This window comes from Phacochoerus africanus, chromosome 6, assembly GCF_016906955.1.
Source record: "Phacochoerus africanus isolate WHEZ1 chromosome 6, ROS_Pafr_v1, whole genome shotgun sequence".
In the NCBI taxonomy this organism is placed as follows: domain Eukaryota; kingdom Metazoa; phylum Chordata; class Mammalia; order Artiodactyla; family Suidae; genus Phacochoerus; species Phacochoerus africanus.
The window spans coordinates 34,102,700-34,116,746 of record NC_062549.1 but is presented as its reverse complement, the minus strand read 5'-3'; the positions used below and the strand labels follow the sequence as shown (position 1 = coordinate 34,116,746).

General features: G+C 38.5%; 1 protein-coding gene across 3 annotated transcripts in view; it reads right to left on the bottom strand.

Moving 5' to 3' along the window:
• Window positions 1-479: 479 nt before the first annotated feature.
• AZIN1 (antizyme inhibitor 1) overlaps window positions 480-14,047 on the bottom strand; it is a 35,929-nt gene continuing 22,361 nt past the window's right edge. For all 3 annotated transcript variants that reach the window (XM_047783488.1, XM_047783487.1, XM_047783489.1), the window contains 9 exons: window positions 12,222-12,395; window positions 11,167-11,339; window positions 8,363-8,497; window positions 7,804-7,885; window positions 7,409-7,483; window positions 6,402-6,561; window positions 4,484-4,599; window positions 3,806-4,020; window positions 480-2,856 (listed from right to left, as the gene is read on the bottom strand). In XM_047783488.1, the coding sequence (XP_047639444.1) occupies window positions 2,748-2,856; window positions 3,806-4,020; window positions 4,484-4,599; window positions 6,402-6,561; window positions 7,409-7,483; window positions 7,804-7,885; window positions 8,363-8,497; window positions 11,167-11,339; window positions 12,222-12,395 (1,239 nt within the window). In that variant the 3' untranslated portion in view covers window positions 480-2,747. The remainder of the gene's footprint in view (window positions 2,857-3,805; window positions 4,021-4,483; window positions 4,600-6,401; window positions 6,562-7,408; window positions 7,484-7,803; window positions 7,886-8,362; window positions 8,498-11,166; window positions 11,340-12,221; window positions 12,396-14,047) is intronic.

Here is a 14,047-nt window from a genome sequence, read left to right as displayed (position 1 = left end):
CATGAATACCTGTAGCAGACTTCTATCCCTATACTTCAGGATGGATGAGGCAGGGACTAAAGTAGTTGTAGGATTTATTCGCAACCTGAATATGGAAGACTAAGAAAATTTTGATTCATACTTTCAAGCCAATTAAGCAAGCATTCTTTACTACCTTATCGGCCAAGTTGCTAATAACTACCAGAGTAAATCAAGAGGAAATCCAACAATAGACAAAAAAAGAAAACAGTGTGGCTTTCTTCACCCAAATTTGCATTCAATGCTATCAGTGCCCACATATAAATCTTTGTGCTCACACACATGTCTGGACTTTATCAAAGCCTTCACTGTTTCATACCCAGAGTCATTTTATCAGATTCAATTATTTACTATGTAATAAAGCAAGTAAAATTCTGAAAGAATGCTTGCAAATTAATATACACAAAGCTGATACGTAAAATTTGAACTCTTAGGACAGAAGCCAAAGTAAAACTAAAACATAAGGAGGAATAAAAACATTTTATCTGTGTATTCAGAATCACACAAGTTACCTTTACACAGTTCAATTTACCATATAGAAATCATTTGGGTTTTATATTTTCAGTTAAATTCTGAACTGAGATTACAATATTGTTTTAAAAAAAAGATCGATACATTAATTCAGTACTTTTTTAGCATACCAAATTGAAATACATAAGTTCAAACTTCAGATTCATGGCAAACAGTCTTAATGTACAACACAGACATTTCTTAAAGTTATTGTATCATTCACATGTCATACTTGCAACTCTGAGCTGTTATACAGAGAATAACTCTCCTATAAATACGGCAAAACTTACATGCCATTAAAGCTCAAAGTTGTATCGTCAAGCCAGGACTCAAAAGTTGTACCATCTTTTAAAAGATTTGGCATTTCTGGACTAAAAAAGCACAACATGTAAACAAGGTTGGGAAGAAATTCCTCCTCATTACAGCTAAAAAAAAAGTGGCATGGTAGCTTGGAATTTTGCATAAAATCCCACATTATACCTTGGAAAACTTCAAGGGTAATTAATTAGATGACAATGGATTGGGGTCCTGATTTTCTTTAATAGAACCCATAAAATTCAAATGGGAATTAAATCAAAAATTATTAAGCACCTACTGGTTTAAGAGATCAAAATTTATTAGAGATTCATGATCAATTTCTTTCCACCTTGAAACCAAGGCGAAAAACCAGCTATTAAGTGCATTCCAAACTTCTCCTATGTAGCACACGTAGAATTTTCTGCCCATTGGCACCAAAGTGAAGTCACATTTCCTCTTGGAAGACAGAAATTCCACATCTGAACATAGAGTAAGTTAGGAAAAATGACCCCTGTTGTTATTTTATTACTATTGTGATTCTGAGTCTAGGATTACTAATACACTAGCAGTGAACATAGCAAATTCCTGGAAACAACTGTCAGGTTAGTGATGCTTAAATCCCTTCCCCCAATCACCATAAAATTTTAGTATGAAAAGAATTAAAACTAATTACACTAAGCTGAACAAATGGGAAGTAACTAGAAACTAAGTGAATGGCTAAAAAACAAACCCTAAGTTTGAATTCAATGCAATTGAGAAATTGAAAATGGGTGTAAAACAAACCCTAAGTTTGAATTCAATGCAATTGAGAAATTGAAAATGGGTGTACCACACCCCAACCCTCTCACAACTCTGAATTTAAATAATATTCCGTGCAAAAGAGCAGGTTTCTGGATATAGATGTAGCCCTTCTTTAAGATTTAGTATGCTGCAGTTTTCTGCAATTTTATTTCCCTCCCCCAAAGTTCATTCAAAGTATTTAATAGAATCTTCCATTTCAGCCAAAAGATTTGTGATTCAAAGATTTACTAAGGTACTCTATGCATTCTATCTATACAGAAACACCTATTAACTACAATTGGTTTATGCAGAAGTAACATTTTTGGTGTTAAAATTGTTAACATCATGCTTACTGCACATCAACTCTCCAAAATGAATCTGAACTTCACAATGATTTACCAAACATTTTGCTTAAATTACTAATTAAATAACTGAAAAGTGTACTGAGCCAAACTAAACTCAAAATGGGCTATAAAGGAAAATAACCTTCAAAACAGTCCATATACACATCTATTTCAAAACTACCTACACTAGCTAGCCCCTTTCCCAGTTTTAGCCTGAAAAAACAGTAAAATCTACACAAAATTTTATTGCAATCATACAAGGGTTACATTAGGTCAAATACAACAAATACTATGATGCAATTTTACATTTAATAAACTACAGTTCAAAGCACAAATTTACACATTCTAAATACACTAAACGTATCTAATGAAGTCACACTGGTCTTCCACTGACAGCTGATATCTCTGGGTGAAAGACATTAACTTTACAAGACTTTTTAACACGAATCCTTAGTATAAAAACTGTGTACTTGTATGTAAACGGTTTAATGGGGAACCCAATTAATGGGCTTCCATCTCCACTAAGTCATCCATTTTGTTGCATATTTTATTTTAAATGCTTGAGGGGTAGGGCAAACTGGTTAAGTTTAAATCTGGATACATTATCTTAATCTCCCAATTAGCCCCTGTGAATTTATAGATGAGAGCTGATTCTGTCTGGTCCCAAATAGCTATTTACTAATATTTTTGTTTCCAAGAGAATTAACAGAATAAGATGGTTCATTTTTTTCCAGACTGGAATGTAGACCAGACAAGCTTAACCTGCAACTTCAGATCTAAAGAAGTATTAATGCCTGTTTAAGCTTCAGTGGAAAAGCTGTCTTCTTGGCTCAGCTGAATGCAAGAAGGCACAAAGAAGTTCTTCATCATCATGTCTGAAGTAATTCCAGCATCTTGCATCTCATACCTACATAAAAGAAGAATTTTAGATTTAAGTGCAAAGTCCACAAACCACTTAACAAATGGACTCTGAAATAGGACTATAAAATATAACTGGTCTTCCAATCACTCTTAAAAGATCATTTTATGGAGTTCCCGTCACAGCTCAGCAGCAACAAACCCGACTAGGAACCATGAGGACACAGGTACGATCCCAGGCCTTGCTCAGTGGGATAGAGATCCAGCACTGCTGTGAGCTGTGGTGAAGGTCACAGATGCGGCTCGGATCTGGCATTGCTGTGGCTGTGGTGTAGGCCAGCAGCTGCAGCTCTGATTTCTAGACTCCTAGCCCAAGAACTTCCATAAACCATGGGTGTGGCCCTTAATAATAATAATAATCATTTGGCTATTACTGTAAAGATGGGCATTCAGGAGTTCCCGGCGTGGCGCAGTGGTTAACGAATCCGACTAGGAACCATGAGGTTGCGGGTTCGGTCCCTGCCCTTGCTCAGTGGGTTGACGATCCGGCGTTGCCGTGAGCTGTGGTGTAGGTTGCAGATGCAGCTCGGATCCTGCGTTGCTGTGGCTCTGGCGTAGGCCAGTGGCTGCAGCTCCGATTCGACCCCTAGCCTGGGAACCTCCATGTGCCGAAGAAGCGGCCCAAAGAAATGGCAAAAGGACAAAAAAAACGAATGTGGCTCAGTGGAAACGAATCCAACTAGTAGTAACCACGGGGTGCGGGATAGATCCCTGGCCTCACTCTGTGGGTTGCTGTGGCTGTGATGTAGGCCGGCAGCTATAGCTCTGATTCAACCCCTAGCCTGGGAACCTCCATGTGCCTCAGGTGCGGACCTAAAAAGCAAAAAAAAAAAAAAAAAAAAAAGAAAAAAAAAAGAAAAAGAAAAAGATGTGCATTCATTACAGAATTATGTCACCTCAAATATCCAATCTACCCTAAAATAATAACACCGTCTTACCAATCACTGTATGACATCATGTAATATATAGCTGGCCTCTGAAAATCATTAAAAGCAGATGGTTCATGCAAAGAATCTGCTCCCATGTTATCAAAGATAAGCCAATCTCCCACATTCAGCTCAGGAAGAAGACAGTTTTCCATGATTTGATCAAGCTCATCACAGGATGGACCCCAAAGGCTGCTTGTAAACAGAGGCTCATCTTCCTTGTATTTCTGTAGGAAAAAGGTTTTGTTTTGTTTAGTTTTTGGCCATGGCTGCAGCACGTGTAAGTTTCCACTCCAAGGATCAAACCCATGCCCTAGGAGGGACCCAAGCTGTGGCAGTGATGAAGCTGATTCCTTACCCAGCTAAGCTACAAGAGAACTTTCTGTTTTTTTACTCAGGCAGGCACTGAATTTGAGGGTGGCTAAGAACATCGTTTTGTTATCTCAGAGCCAATGTGCCCCTGGAAAAAAGGCCTGGAGCCATGGGCATTACAACCCCTTTCAACTCCATTTCAGGCAGACTATAAGGGACTCAGCCAGAGAAATGTAAATCATCAAAAGGGGCAACATTCTCTCATCTTAAAATATTTCTCCAAAATAATAGCTCCATTCATCACCTGCCAATGTAACGTAATGTAAGCAGTTTTTACATTACTTGTAAAAAACCAAAAAACAAAAAAACAAAACTTGCCTTATGAACCTCTGGAATGGTATTTAAGTCCTCAGACAGTTTACTTGCAAAAGAACCATAAACACCATCATTCAAATAATACATGAAGGCTGGTTCATCACTTCCGGTTTTTCCTACTGAAATAAAACAAGGGAAGTAAAAAGGAATGTATAGTAAATCATCTAAAAGGTGTTATCAAAGTTTGAATTAGTATTTATAGAACTTAGGTTCACATTCACCAAAACATAAATACCGACATACCTTAATACAGCCTAAAAATACAGAACACACTTCACAAAGGAGGATAACCAACACACGAAAAATGCTCTACACAATTAGTCACCAGGTAAATGCAAATTAAAACCACAACCAGTTCTCTCAGTAAAGGTGAGAACAACCAGAACTTGCACATATACATTGCCAGTGGAAGGGTAAAATGGGAATACCATTTTGAAATTTTGAACGCCTACTCTATGACCGAGAAATTCTATTCTTAATCATTTGCCTAAAAGAAATGAAAAGTATCCACAATTCTTATAAGAATAGCAGTTTTATTCTTAATAGCCACAAACAATATCCATCAGCAAGAAGAATGAATAAACTGTACACTCATGACATAGTGGAATATTAACTGGTAATAAACATTAAGCCAAAATGGTTCAACCAGACATTACACTCAACTGACTTAAAGAGAGGAGTATAGGAGTTCTCATTGTGGCTCAGCGTTATAGAACCCAACTGACATCCATGAGGAGGCGGGTTCACATGAGAACCTCCATATGCCATGGGTGTGGTTCTAAAAAGACAAAAATAAATAAATAAAAATAAATAAAAAGAGAAGAGTATGTTTTATGATGCCATTTATATAAAGTTCAAGGGCAGCCCAAACTGATGATCTAACAAGAGAATAAAACCAAGAGACAATTTTAAGATATGAAAACTACTAGTATTTTGATATGAATGACAGTATAAGCCTTCATTCATTAAATTATACACTTAAGGTTGTAATGATTAACAGGAAGTTTATCAAAAAATAAGCCTATCTATACACCAGCATCAAGAAGAGTTGGATTGGAGTTCCCGTCGTGGCGCAGTGGTTAATGAATCCGACTAGGAACCATGAGGTTGCGGGTTTGGTCCCTGCCCTTGCTCAGTGGGTTAAGGATCCGGCATTGCCGTGAGCTGTGGTGTAGGTCACAGACTCGGCTCGGATCCTGCGTTGCTGTGGCTCTGGTGTAGGCCAGTGGCTGCAGCTCTGATTAGACCCCTAGCCTGGGAACCTCCATATGCCGTGGGAGCAGCCCTAGAAAAGGCAAAAAAAAAAAAAAAGAAGAGTTGGATTCTGGGAGTTCCTGTCAAGACTAATGAATCCGACTAGGAACCATGAGGTTACAGGTTTGATCCGTGGCCTTGCTCATGGGTTAAGGATCTGGCGTTGCCATGAGCTGTGGGGTAGGTGGCAGATGTGGCTAGGATCTGGCCTTGCTGTGGCTGTGGCATAGGCTGGCAGCTGTAGCTCCAACTGGACCCCTAGCCTGGGAACCTCCATGTGCCATGGGAGTGGCCCTAGAAAAGGCAAAAAGACAAAAAAAAAAAAAAGAGTTGGAGTCCATGGGATGGAAATCCTGTAAAACTGGATTGTTATGTTCATTATATAACTACAGATATGATAAATTCATTGAGTAATAAAAATAAAAAATAAAATATACACAAACACAAAAACAACAACAAAAAGAAGAGTTGGATTCCAAAAGTCTTCCAGAGTGTGTGTAACCTTGGCTAGGGCACTTTGAAAACTGCAAATAAGACCATCCATGACTTTATAATCCATGACATGCCCTATAGTATATTTATACCTGAGCAGTATCTGATAAATTCATCTTCAAAACTAATTCAAATTATCTATTAACAGAAACAAAACTATAAACTTGTAACTTACCTCCAGAGGAAAACTTATTTTCAACAACTTTCTTTGCAATGATATTAACTGCAAGTGTAAATGCAGAAGACACATAGTAGCTTCCAGGTTCAGAAATTATCTTAATGCCAGATCCTTCAGGAAAGTAGACATCCAACAAAGGGCTGATAACATGATTAACCTATGGATTTTAAACCCCTTATTATAGTTTCAATATTGGATTAGATAATTCACAAATATTGAGAGATTGTTAACTATTAAATTTTCTAGGAAAATAAAGTAGTTGAATTATAGACCATGAAGCTTAGCAAAACTCAAGTCATCAAAGTTTATTTTCTAACTATCAGAATGGCATTAATTTTTTTTCTTTTTATGCCCAGACCCTCAGCATACACAAGCTCCCTGGCTAGGGGTCAAATTACAGCTGCAGCTGCAGCTGCAGGCCTATGCCCCAGTCACAGTAACACTAGATCCTAGCCGAATCTGACACCTGTGCTGCAGCTTGTGGCAACACCAGATCCTTAACCCACTGAACAAGGCCAAGGATGGAACATGCATCTTCATGGAGATTATGTCAGGTTCTTAACCTGCTGAGCCACAACAGGAACTCTGTGATGGCATTACTTTAAAAAAATATCAATTAATTAATGCCAATGGCAAATAGCTACTGGTGACTATGATTGTTTCAAGTCATGTTTCTACAGTCAATTAACAAAGGAGAAAATTTTCAAATCAGTTCCTATATCCTAGGACAAGGAATAATGTATATATGGATAAAACAGGTCAAGCTCTTCAAGTTATGAATTCATTTACGTCATCAAGTACTGAAACAAACTTTCTCTTTAAGTTATACAGAGTTCAAAGTCTATTCAATTTTTCAAAGTTAGCTAGGTCTTCTCTTTGCCTATTCATTTTCTTAAAATCAAATGTTACAACTTTTAGTACCTGCTATAAAAACTCTAGCCTACAAATCTACAACAACAGTAAAGAGATTATTCCAGTATGTCTGTTTACTGAACAAAGTTTACCTCTTCCAGTTGAAATTGAGTTCCTGTGAAGCCTCCACCAATGTCTAACATGTTCATTGTGAAGCCAAATTCTCCCTATACATGAGAGGGGGGAGAAGGGAAAAAAATCTTTAAATCCTTTTCCAAAGTACGAAAAACCCTCCCAGGAGGTAAATAATACTGTAAACTTTCTGCTTTCTACTAACAGAAGCAGATTAATTCAATGTTGTGTATGCTCTCTTCCTGATGTTATCTGTACTATCCTTAGACATAGGCAAGAAAATTACTATATCATACCTTCACAACCATTTTTTAAAAGTGCATGTCCAAAAATAAGTATGCAAGTACTGCGGAGATACAAAACCACTAAATAACATCCTGACTTAAAATAGCAAAATGATATGAGAAAAACTTACAGCCATGTCAAACACACATCGAGCATCAGATAGAGCATGTACATATACTTGAGATTCCTTGCAAGCACTTGAAACATGAAATCTGAAAGAAATGAGTAATAAATTCAAAGTTGTAACAACTTTTAGAGGCCCTTCCTATAATTCCTTTCAACTCTCATTCACAAAAAGCATTCATATTAATCTTACCAAATATTTAAAAGCATGAGAAGCACAAGTTACAATACCAGCCTTTAAAAAAATTGTTTTTGGCCATGCCTCTGGAAGTTCCCAGGCCAGAGATCAAACCTGTACCACAGCTGTAACCAGGGCCACAGCAATGACAATGCCAGATCCTGCTAAGCCACCAGGTTCTAAGTCTTTTAGAAAGGCTGGTATTAGACTAAAGGCAATGACTGGATCATAAAATTAAAAACCACAATTTATAAACAATTTTTTTTTGGCTGCACTTGCAGTATGTGGAAAATTGAATCTACTGGAGTTCATGCAAATGAAATCCTAAATCAATAAGCAGAAAGACAAAGATGATCACTACAAAATTAAGTTTAATACAAATACTCACTTAACCCCAATAATTTGGACATCAAGTTCCTTAGCACATTCCAAAAGATGCCTACAGTTCTTCAGGGTAGTGCCAAACTTCATGTTACCCTCTTCACCTCCAATATTATCTTCTGTTGCAATATGTAGTAAGACCCTAAGAGAAGGGGAAGATGATTGGGGCAGAGTTGGTTTACATCATCATCAGCACATGTGAAGCCTGAAGATTGTAGGAAGTGTGTTGATTATGTTGTCAGTGCTCCAAAATCCAGCGACGGATGAATCAAGTGAACCTAATGAAATACAATCCTGTATAGAGAAAAAACTAGCAATTAGGGCCTAAAGCATGAAGCTTTCAAGGATGGGAATTTGGAAAATGCAGGAAGTTAAGATTCTGTTGTAGCAGCAAGAGTGGGTTGGGCTCTGTAATGAAAGACATTACTTTCAAATTTCATCAGTCCATAAATCCACCTAGAAAGACTAAATTCAATAGCAATGCCATCACTATTTTTCAATATCAGGGCTTTAAACGTTCCAGATTTCCTAAACTGTTTTCTAGCTAGCTAACTTATTCTAAACATTCTTCCCATCAATCTTGTACATCCAACAAAAAGATTGGGAAGCTTTAAGTTATTTTATGTGTTTCAACAGCAGTCTTTTAGACTACTGATTCAAATCTATTTGGTATTTCATTCCAAACCATGACACCGTGATTAAGACTGTCAAGCAATCTCCAAGTTAACTGTCAACCATTAAAACAATAATTACATAAAAATGCTCTTTGTAAAAACAAAACTACCCTACCTATGGGTAGAACTGGGTTTTTATCAATAATATACCATTCAATTTATGATTTATCACAGTAAACACCCCAAATCAGGGCTTATCACCAGAAAGTCACAGAACAGGGAGATTTTTTTTGGCTACATACACAGCATATGGAAGTTTACAGGCCAAAATATCTAGAATATACAGGTAATATTTTAAAAGTGTGAAAATTTTTCATACTATTTTTGCGAGCTAAAAAATAATCAAAATGTAAAAAGTTTACTCTCCTGTTATACACCATTCTTTATGTGTATATTACAAAATATTTACGTACTAAAGGAGCATCTAAGACTATGTATTGTATGCATGCAGAGACTGTAAACTTCATGAGATTTGGGGCTGGGTCTGGCCCCACACATTGTTTTTCTCCAACAGGTTTTGGCATAGGATCTTGTCTCACAGGAAGTTTTCAGGCTTTTGTTTTGTTTTTGTTTTTTAAATGGCAATGTGAAGTTCCCTGGCTAGAGATTGAACCCATGCTACTTAAAGTCAATGCTAGATCCTTAACTCAACACACCACAATCGGAACTCTGAGGAAGTTTTTTGAGAGACAAGAAGGTCCCTAGAATTTCTCCAAAAAGGCGAAACAAATGCCTTGAAGTTCCTGCTGTGGTATAACAAGATCGGTGGCAATGGCAGGATTCAGGTTAATATTAAAGGATCTGGCATTGCCACAGCTGTGGCAGAGGGGCAAGTGCAGCTCAGATCTGATCCCTGGCCTGGAACTCCATATGCCATGGGCAGCCATCAAAAGAAAGAAAATGTATTCAGATGTTGTTTAATGCCCCTGGCTGCCATGCCATGAGCACAGCCAAAAAAAAAGAGTAAAGTTTTCTATTAAAAATAAATCTTGGGGAGTTCCCGTCATGGCGCAGTGGTTAACGAATCTGACTAGGAACCATGAGGTTGCGGGTTTGATCCCTGGCCTTGCTCAGTGGGTTAACGATCCAGCATTGCCGCGAGCTGTGGTGTAGGTTGCAGATGCGGCTCGGATCCCGCATTGCTGTGGCTCTGGTGTAGGCTAGTGGCTACGGCTCCAATTAGACCCCTAACCTGGGAATCTCCTTATGCCGCGGGAGCGGCCCAAGAAATAGCAAAAAGACAAAAAAAAAAAAAAATCTTGGGACAGTGGTTAATGAAACCAACTAGTATGCATGAGGACCCAGGTTAGATCCCTAGCCTCGCTCAGTGGGTTAAGGATCCACCCAACGTTGCTGTGAGCTGTGGTGTAGACTGCAGACACAGTTCGGGTCCTGTGTAGCTGTGGCATAGGCTGACAGCTATAGCTCCGATTTGACCCCTAGCTTGGGAACCTCCATATGCCATGGGTGCAGCCCTAAACAGACAAAATCAATCAATCTTGGGTAAGCACCCTTCTGGTACAGAGAATTAAGGATCCAGAGTTCCTACAGCTGTGGCGCAGGTTTGATCCCTGGCCCGGGAATTTCCATATGGCGTGGATGCAGCCAGGTAAAAAATCTTGGGGTGACTGCAGGATACAAGTCAAAACATTACACTTCCTGACTGAAGAGAAATGTGGGCCTTAAGAAACCGCCACAATCTGTGGACTAGGTCCTAATACACTGACACGAAGGACAACCATTCAAGAAACCTCGGCTAAGGGCAGATTAAACTCTTAACTAGCCAGGAAAAAAAACTTAGTGAAACATCCCATTACCACAGGACAAATAACTAGCATAGTTAATGTAATTATGAAAGTATAGCTGTGGCCCCAGTTTGATTATCACACCAAATTTTCTTCCATGAATTAAAGATTAAAAGTTCATATTCCAAAATGCCCTTATCCCATCTCCACATAAAGTATTAGAAGTAGTCAGCCAATAAAACGCTAGTAGCATTTTCCATATAGGAACTTCAAATAAGTTACAATGATTACAGTTTATACCACTGCTCTATGTAAATGCCCCCTCTGCCCAGGCTAAAGACAAACTCAAACCCCAAGTAGTATTACTCCCATGTACTTAGTTTTACACTTACTTGGCATTTGGGTGATTACGTGCAATTTTCTTTAATTCGACTTCATTGTCACATGTCATGATATTTACTCCAACTTTTGCCGCATACTTTATCTGAGACACTTGCTTGCAAGGACTTATGTAAATGATGTTTTCTGGCGATACACCCAATTCTTGCACTAAAGCCATTTCAGTCTAAAAATAGATTTTCAACAGTGTCATCTAAAAGGCAAACATTCTATTACTCTTTTTTTTTTTTTGCTTTTACTTTTTATGGCTGCACCCTTGCACCCACAGCATATGGAAGTTCCCAGGGTAGGGGTCGAATCAGAGCTACAGCTGCCGGCCTACACCACAGCCATAGCAATGCCGGATCCCTGATCCACTAAGAAAGGCCAGGGATTGAACCCATATCCTCATGGATACTAGTCTGATTGGTTTCCACTGTGCCACAACAGGAATTCCGCCATTACTTTTCAATTAGTATTTTTATACTTTTGTTTTCTGATTAAATTCAAATTATATAAGGTTAAATTAGAATTATTTAACATCACAGTTCATATTCTGGTAATGCTTACACTATATACTCTTGTTAAAAACCTTTTAAAAAGTAGAGCCATACTCATTTCTTTTCAGATTTTTTTTTTTTTTTAACCAATGGAAGATTTGTTGCAACCCTGTGTTAGCAAGTCTATTAGCACCTTTTTCAACAGAATTATTTTCTGATTTAGGTATATAGTTAGACATAATGCTATTGCACACTTAATTGACTACAGCATAGTGTAAACATAACTTTTAGATTGTACTGGGAAACAAAAAAAAAAATCCATGCGACTTGCTTTTTTAGTGCAGTAGTCTGGAACCGAACCCACAGTATCTCTGAGGAATTGTCTCATCTAACTGAAACTTTCATTGGTACACTTGAAAGTTTCTAAATTTCCAATATTAAGCTGAAAAATTAGAGTTAAAAAAACCTATCCCAAAGTGAAAATTCCTTGCAATTGTTCTCCTACTGCTCTAAGTCAACAAAAATTAGCCATGTTGCAGTTTAATAACAAAATAATGAAAATTACTTACTTTACTGGAACAAGCAAATCCAGTTCCAAGAGCTGCCAAAATCTCAAGCACAGCTGGAGTGGAGTTGCACTTTACCGTGTAGAATGGCTTTATCTGAGCCACTATGTTCTGCCACTGACTGTGTTTCTTCACAATCTTTCCAAGATCTCCCACAAAAAATGCATTTTTTCCTGTCTATTATGGACATGAAAAAAGAGAAACATAAAGAACTACTGAAAACAGAGTATTATAAATAAGGCTTGTTAAAAAGTTAAGTAGATCAAACAAAGGAGAATCTATACATTCTTTCTTATTTTTTAATTTTTTCTTTTTATTGATGCACTTGGGGCATGTGGAAGTTCCCTGGTTAAATCAGAGCTGTAACTGCCGGCCTATGTCACAGTCACAGCAACGTCAGATCGAGGCCAAGGATCGAACCTGCATCCTCACAGATACTATGTCAGGTTCTTAACCTGCTAAGCCACAACAGGAACTCCATAATGGCATTATTGTTACTCTTAGACATTCTCTTGTAAACCAGATTTGTGGCTATGCTGGCCTATAAAATATTCTCTACTTTGGAGTTCTCCTGCGGCACAGCAGGTTAAGGATCCGGCGCTGTCACCTTAGTGGCCTGGATCACTGCTTTGGCATGGGTTTGATCTCTGGCCCAGAAATTTCCACATGCCTCAGGCAGCGCCCCTCCCCCCCAACATTATCAATTATAGTTTTATTTCAGAAAGATTTTCAATATTCAGAAAACTGCCTCAATTTTACTTTTGAGGAGTGGACAGGCAGGAGACTACCTATTTCCTTCAATGCTTTCCTGTTTATAAAATAATAATCCTACTTTAACAGTTCAGTATCTGATTTCCTAATACAGTGAGTAAACCAGGAATGCTCAACAAAAGGCTCTATCTCCACTATGAACTGCCCCAGAGACAGCAAAACAAGGGTAACAAAATAAGTGCCCGCCCCCCCCCCCCCATTTTTTCGCTTTTTAGGGCCTCATCCATAGCACATGGAGGTTCCCAGATTAGAGGCTGAATTGGAGCTGTAACTGCCGGCCTGCACCACAGCCACAGCAACACCAGATCCAAGCCGCATCTGCGATCTACACCACAGCTTACGGCAGTGCTAGATCCTTAATCCACTCAGTGGGGCCAGAGATCGAACCCACATACTCATGAATACTTGTCAGGTTCATAACCACTGAGCCACAATGAGATCTCCCAAGAAGCCCGGTTTTTTTTTTTTTTTTTGTCTTTTTTGTTGTTGTTGTTGCTATTTCTTGGGCCGCTCCCGCGGCATATGGAGGTTCCCAGGCTAGGGGTTGAATCGGAGCTGTAGCCACCGGCCTACACCAGAGCCACAGCAACGCGGGATCCGAGCCGCATCTGCAACCTACACCACAGCTCACGGCAACGCTGGATCGTTAACCCACTGAGCAAGGGCAGGGACCGAACCCGCCACCTCATGGTTCCTAGTCAGATTCGTTAACCACTGCGCCACGACGGGAACTCCCCCTTTTTTTTTTTTTTTAAGAAGCCCGTTTTTAAGGAGATAAAGTTGGTAGTCTATGAGCAGGCAAAATTAAAATTTTAAATACAGAAGTATACTAAGTAAGGCTGTTTCTTTCCTCGAAAAGAAAACAAACAAACAAACAAAAAACCACCTGGCTTTAATTAGAGATCTGGCAGAAATCTGTAAATTATTTCAACATTGGGGCTCCTCTAAGGGTACAGAGATGACTATGCATGTCAGCCAGAATATAAAATTACCCAATGTCAGATGTCAGACAAAATAATCTTGTTTAGAACATACAGCATCCAAATATTGCTCAAAAA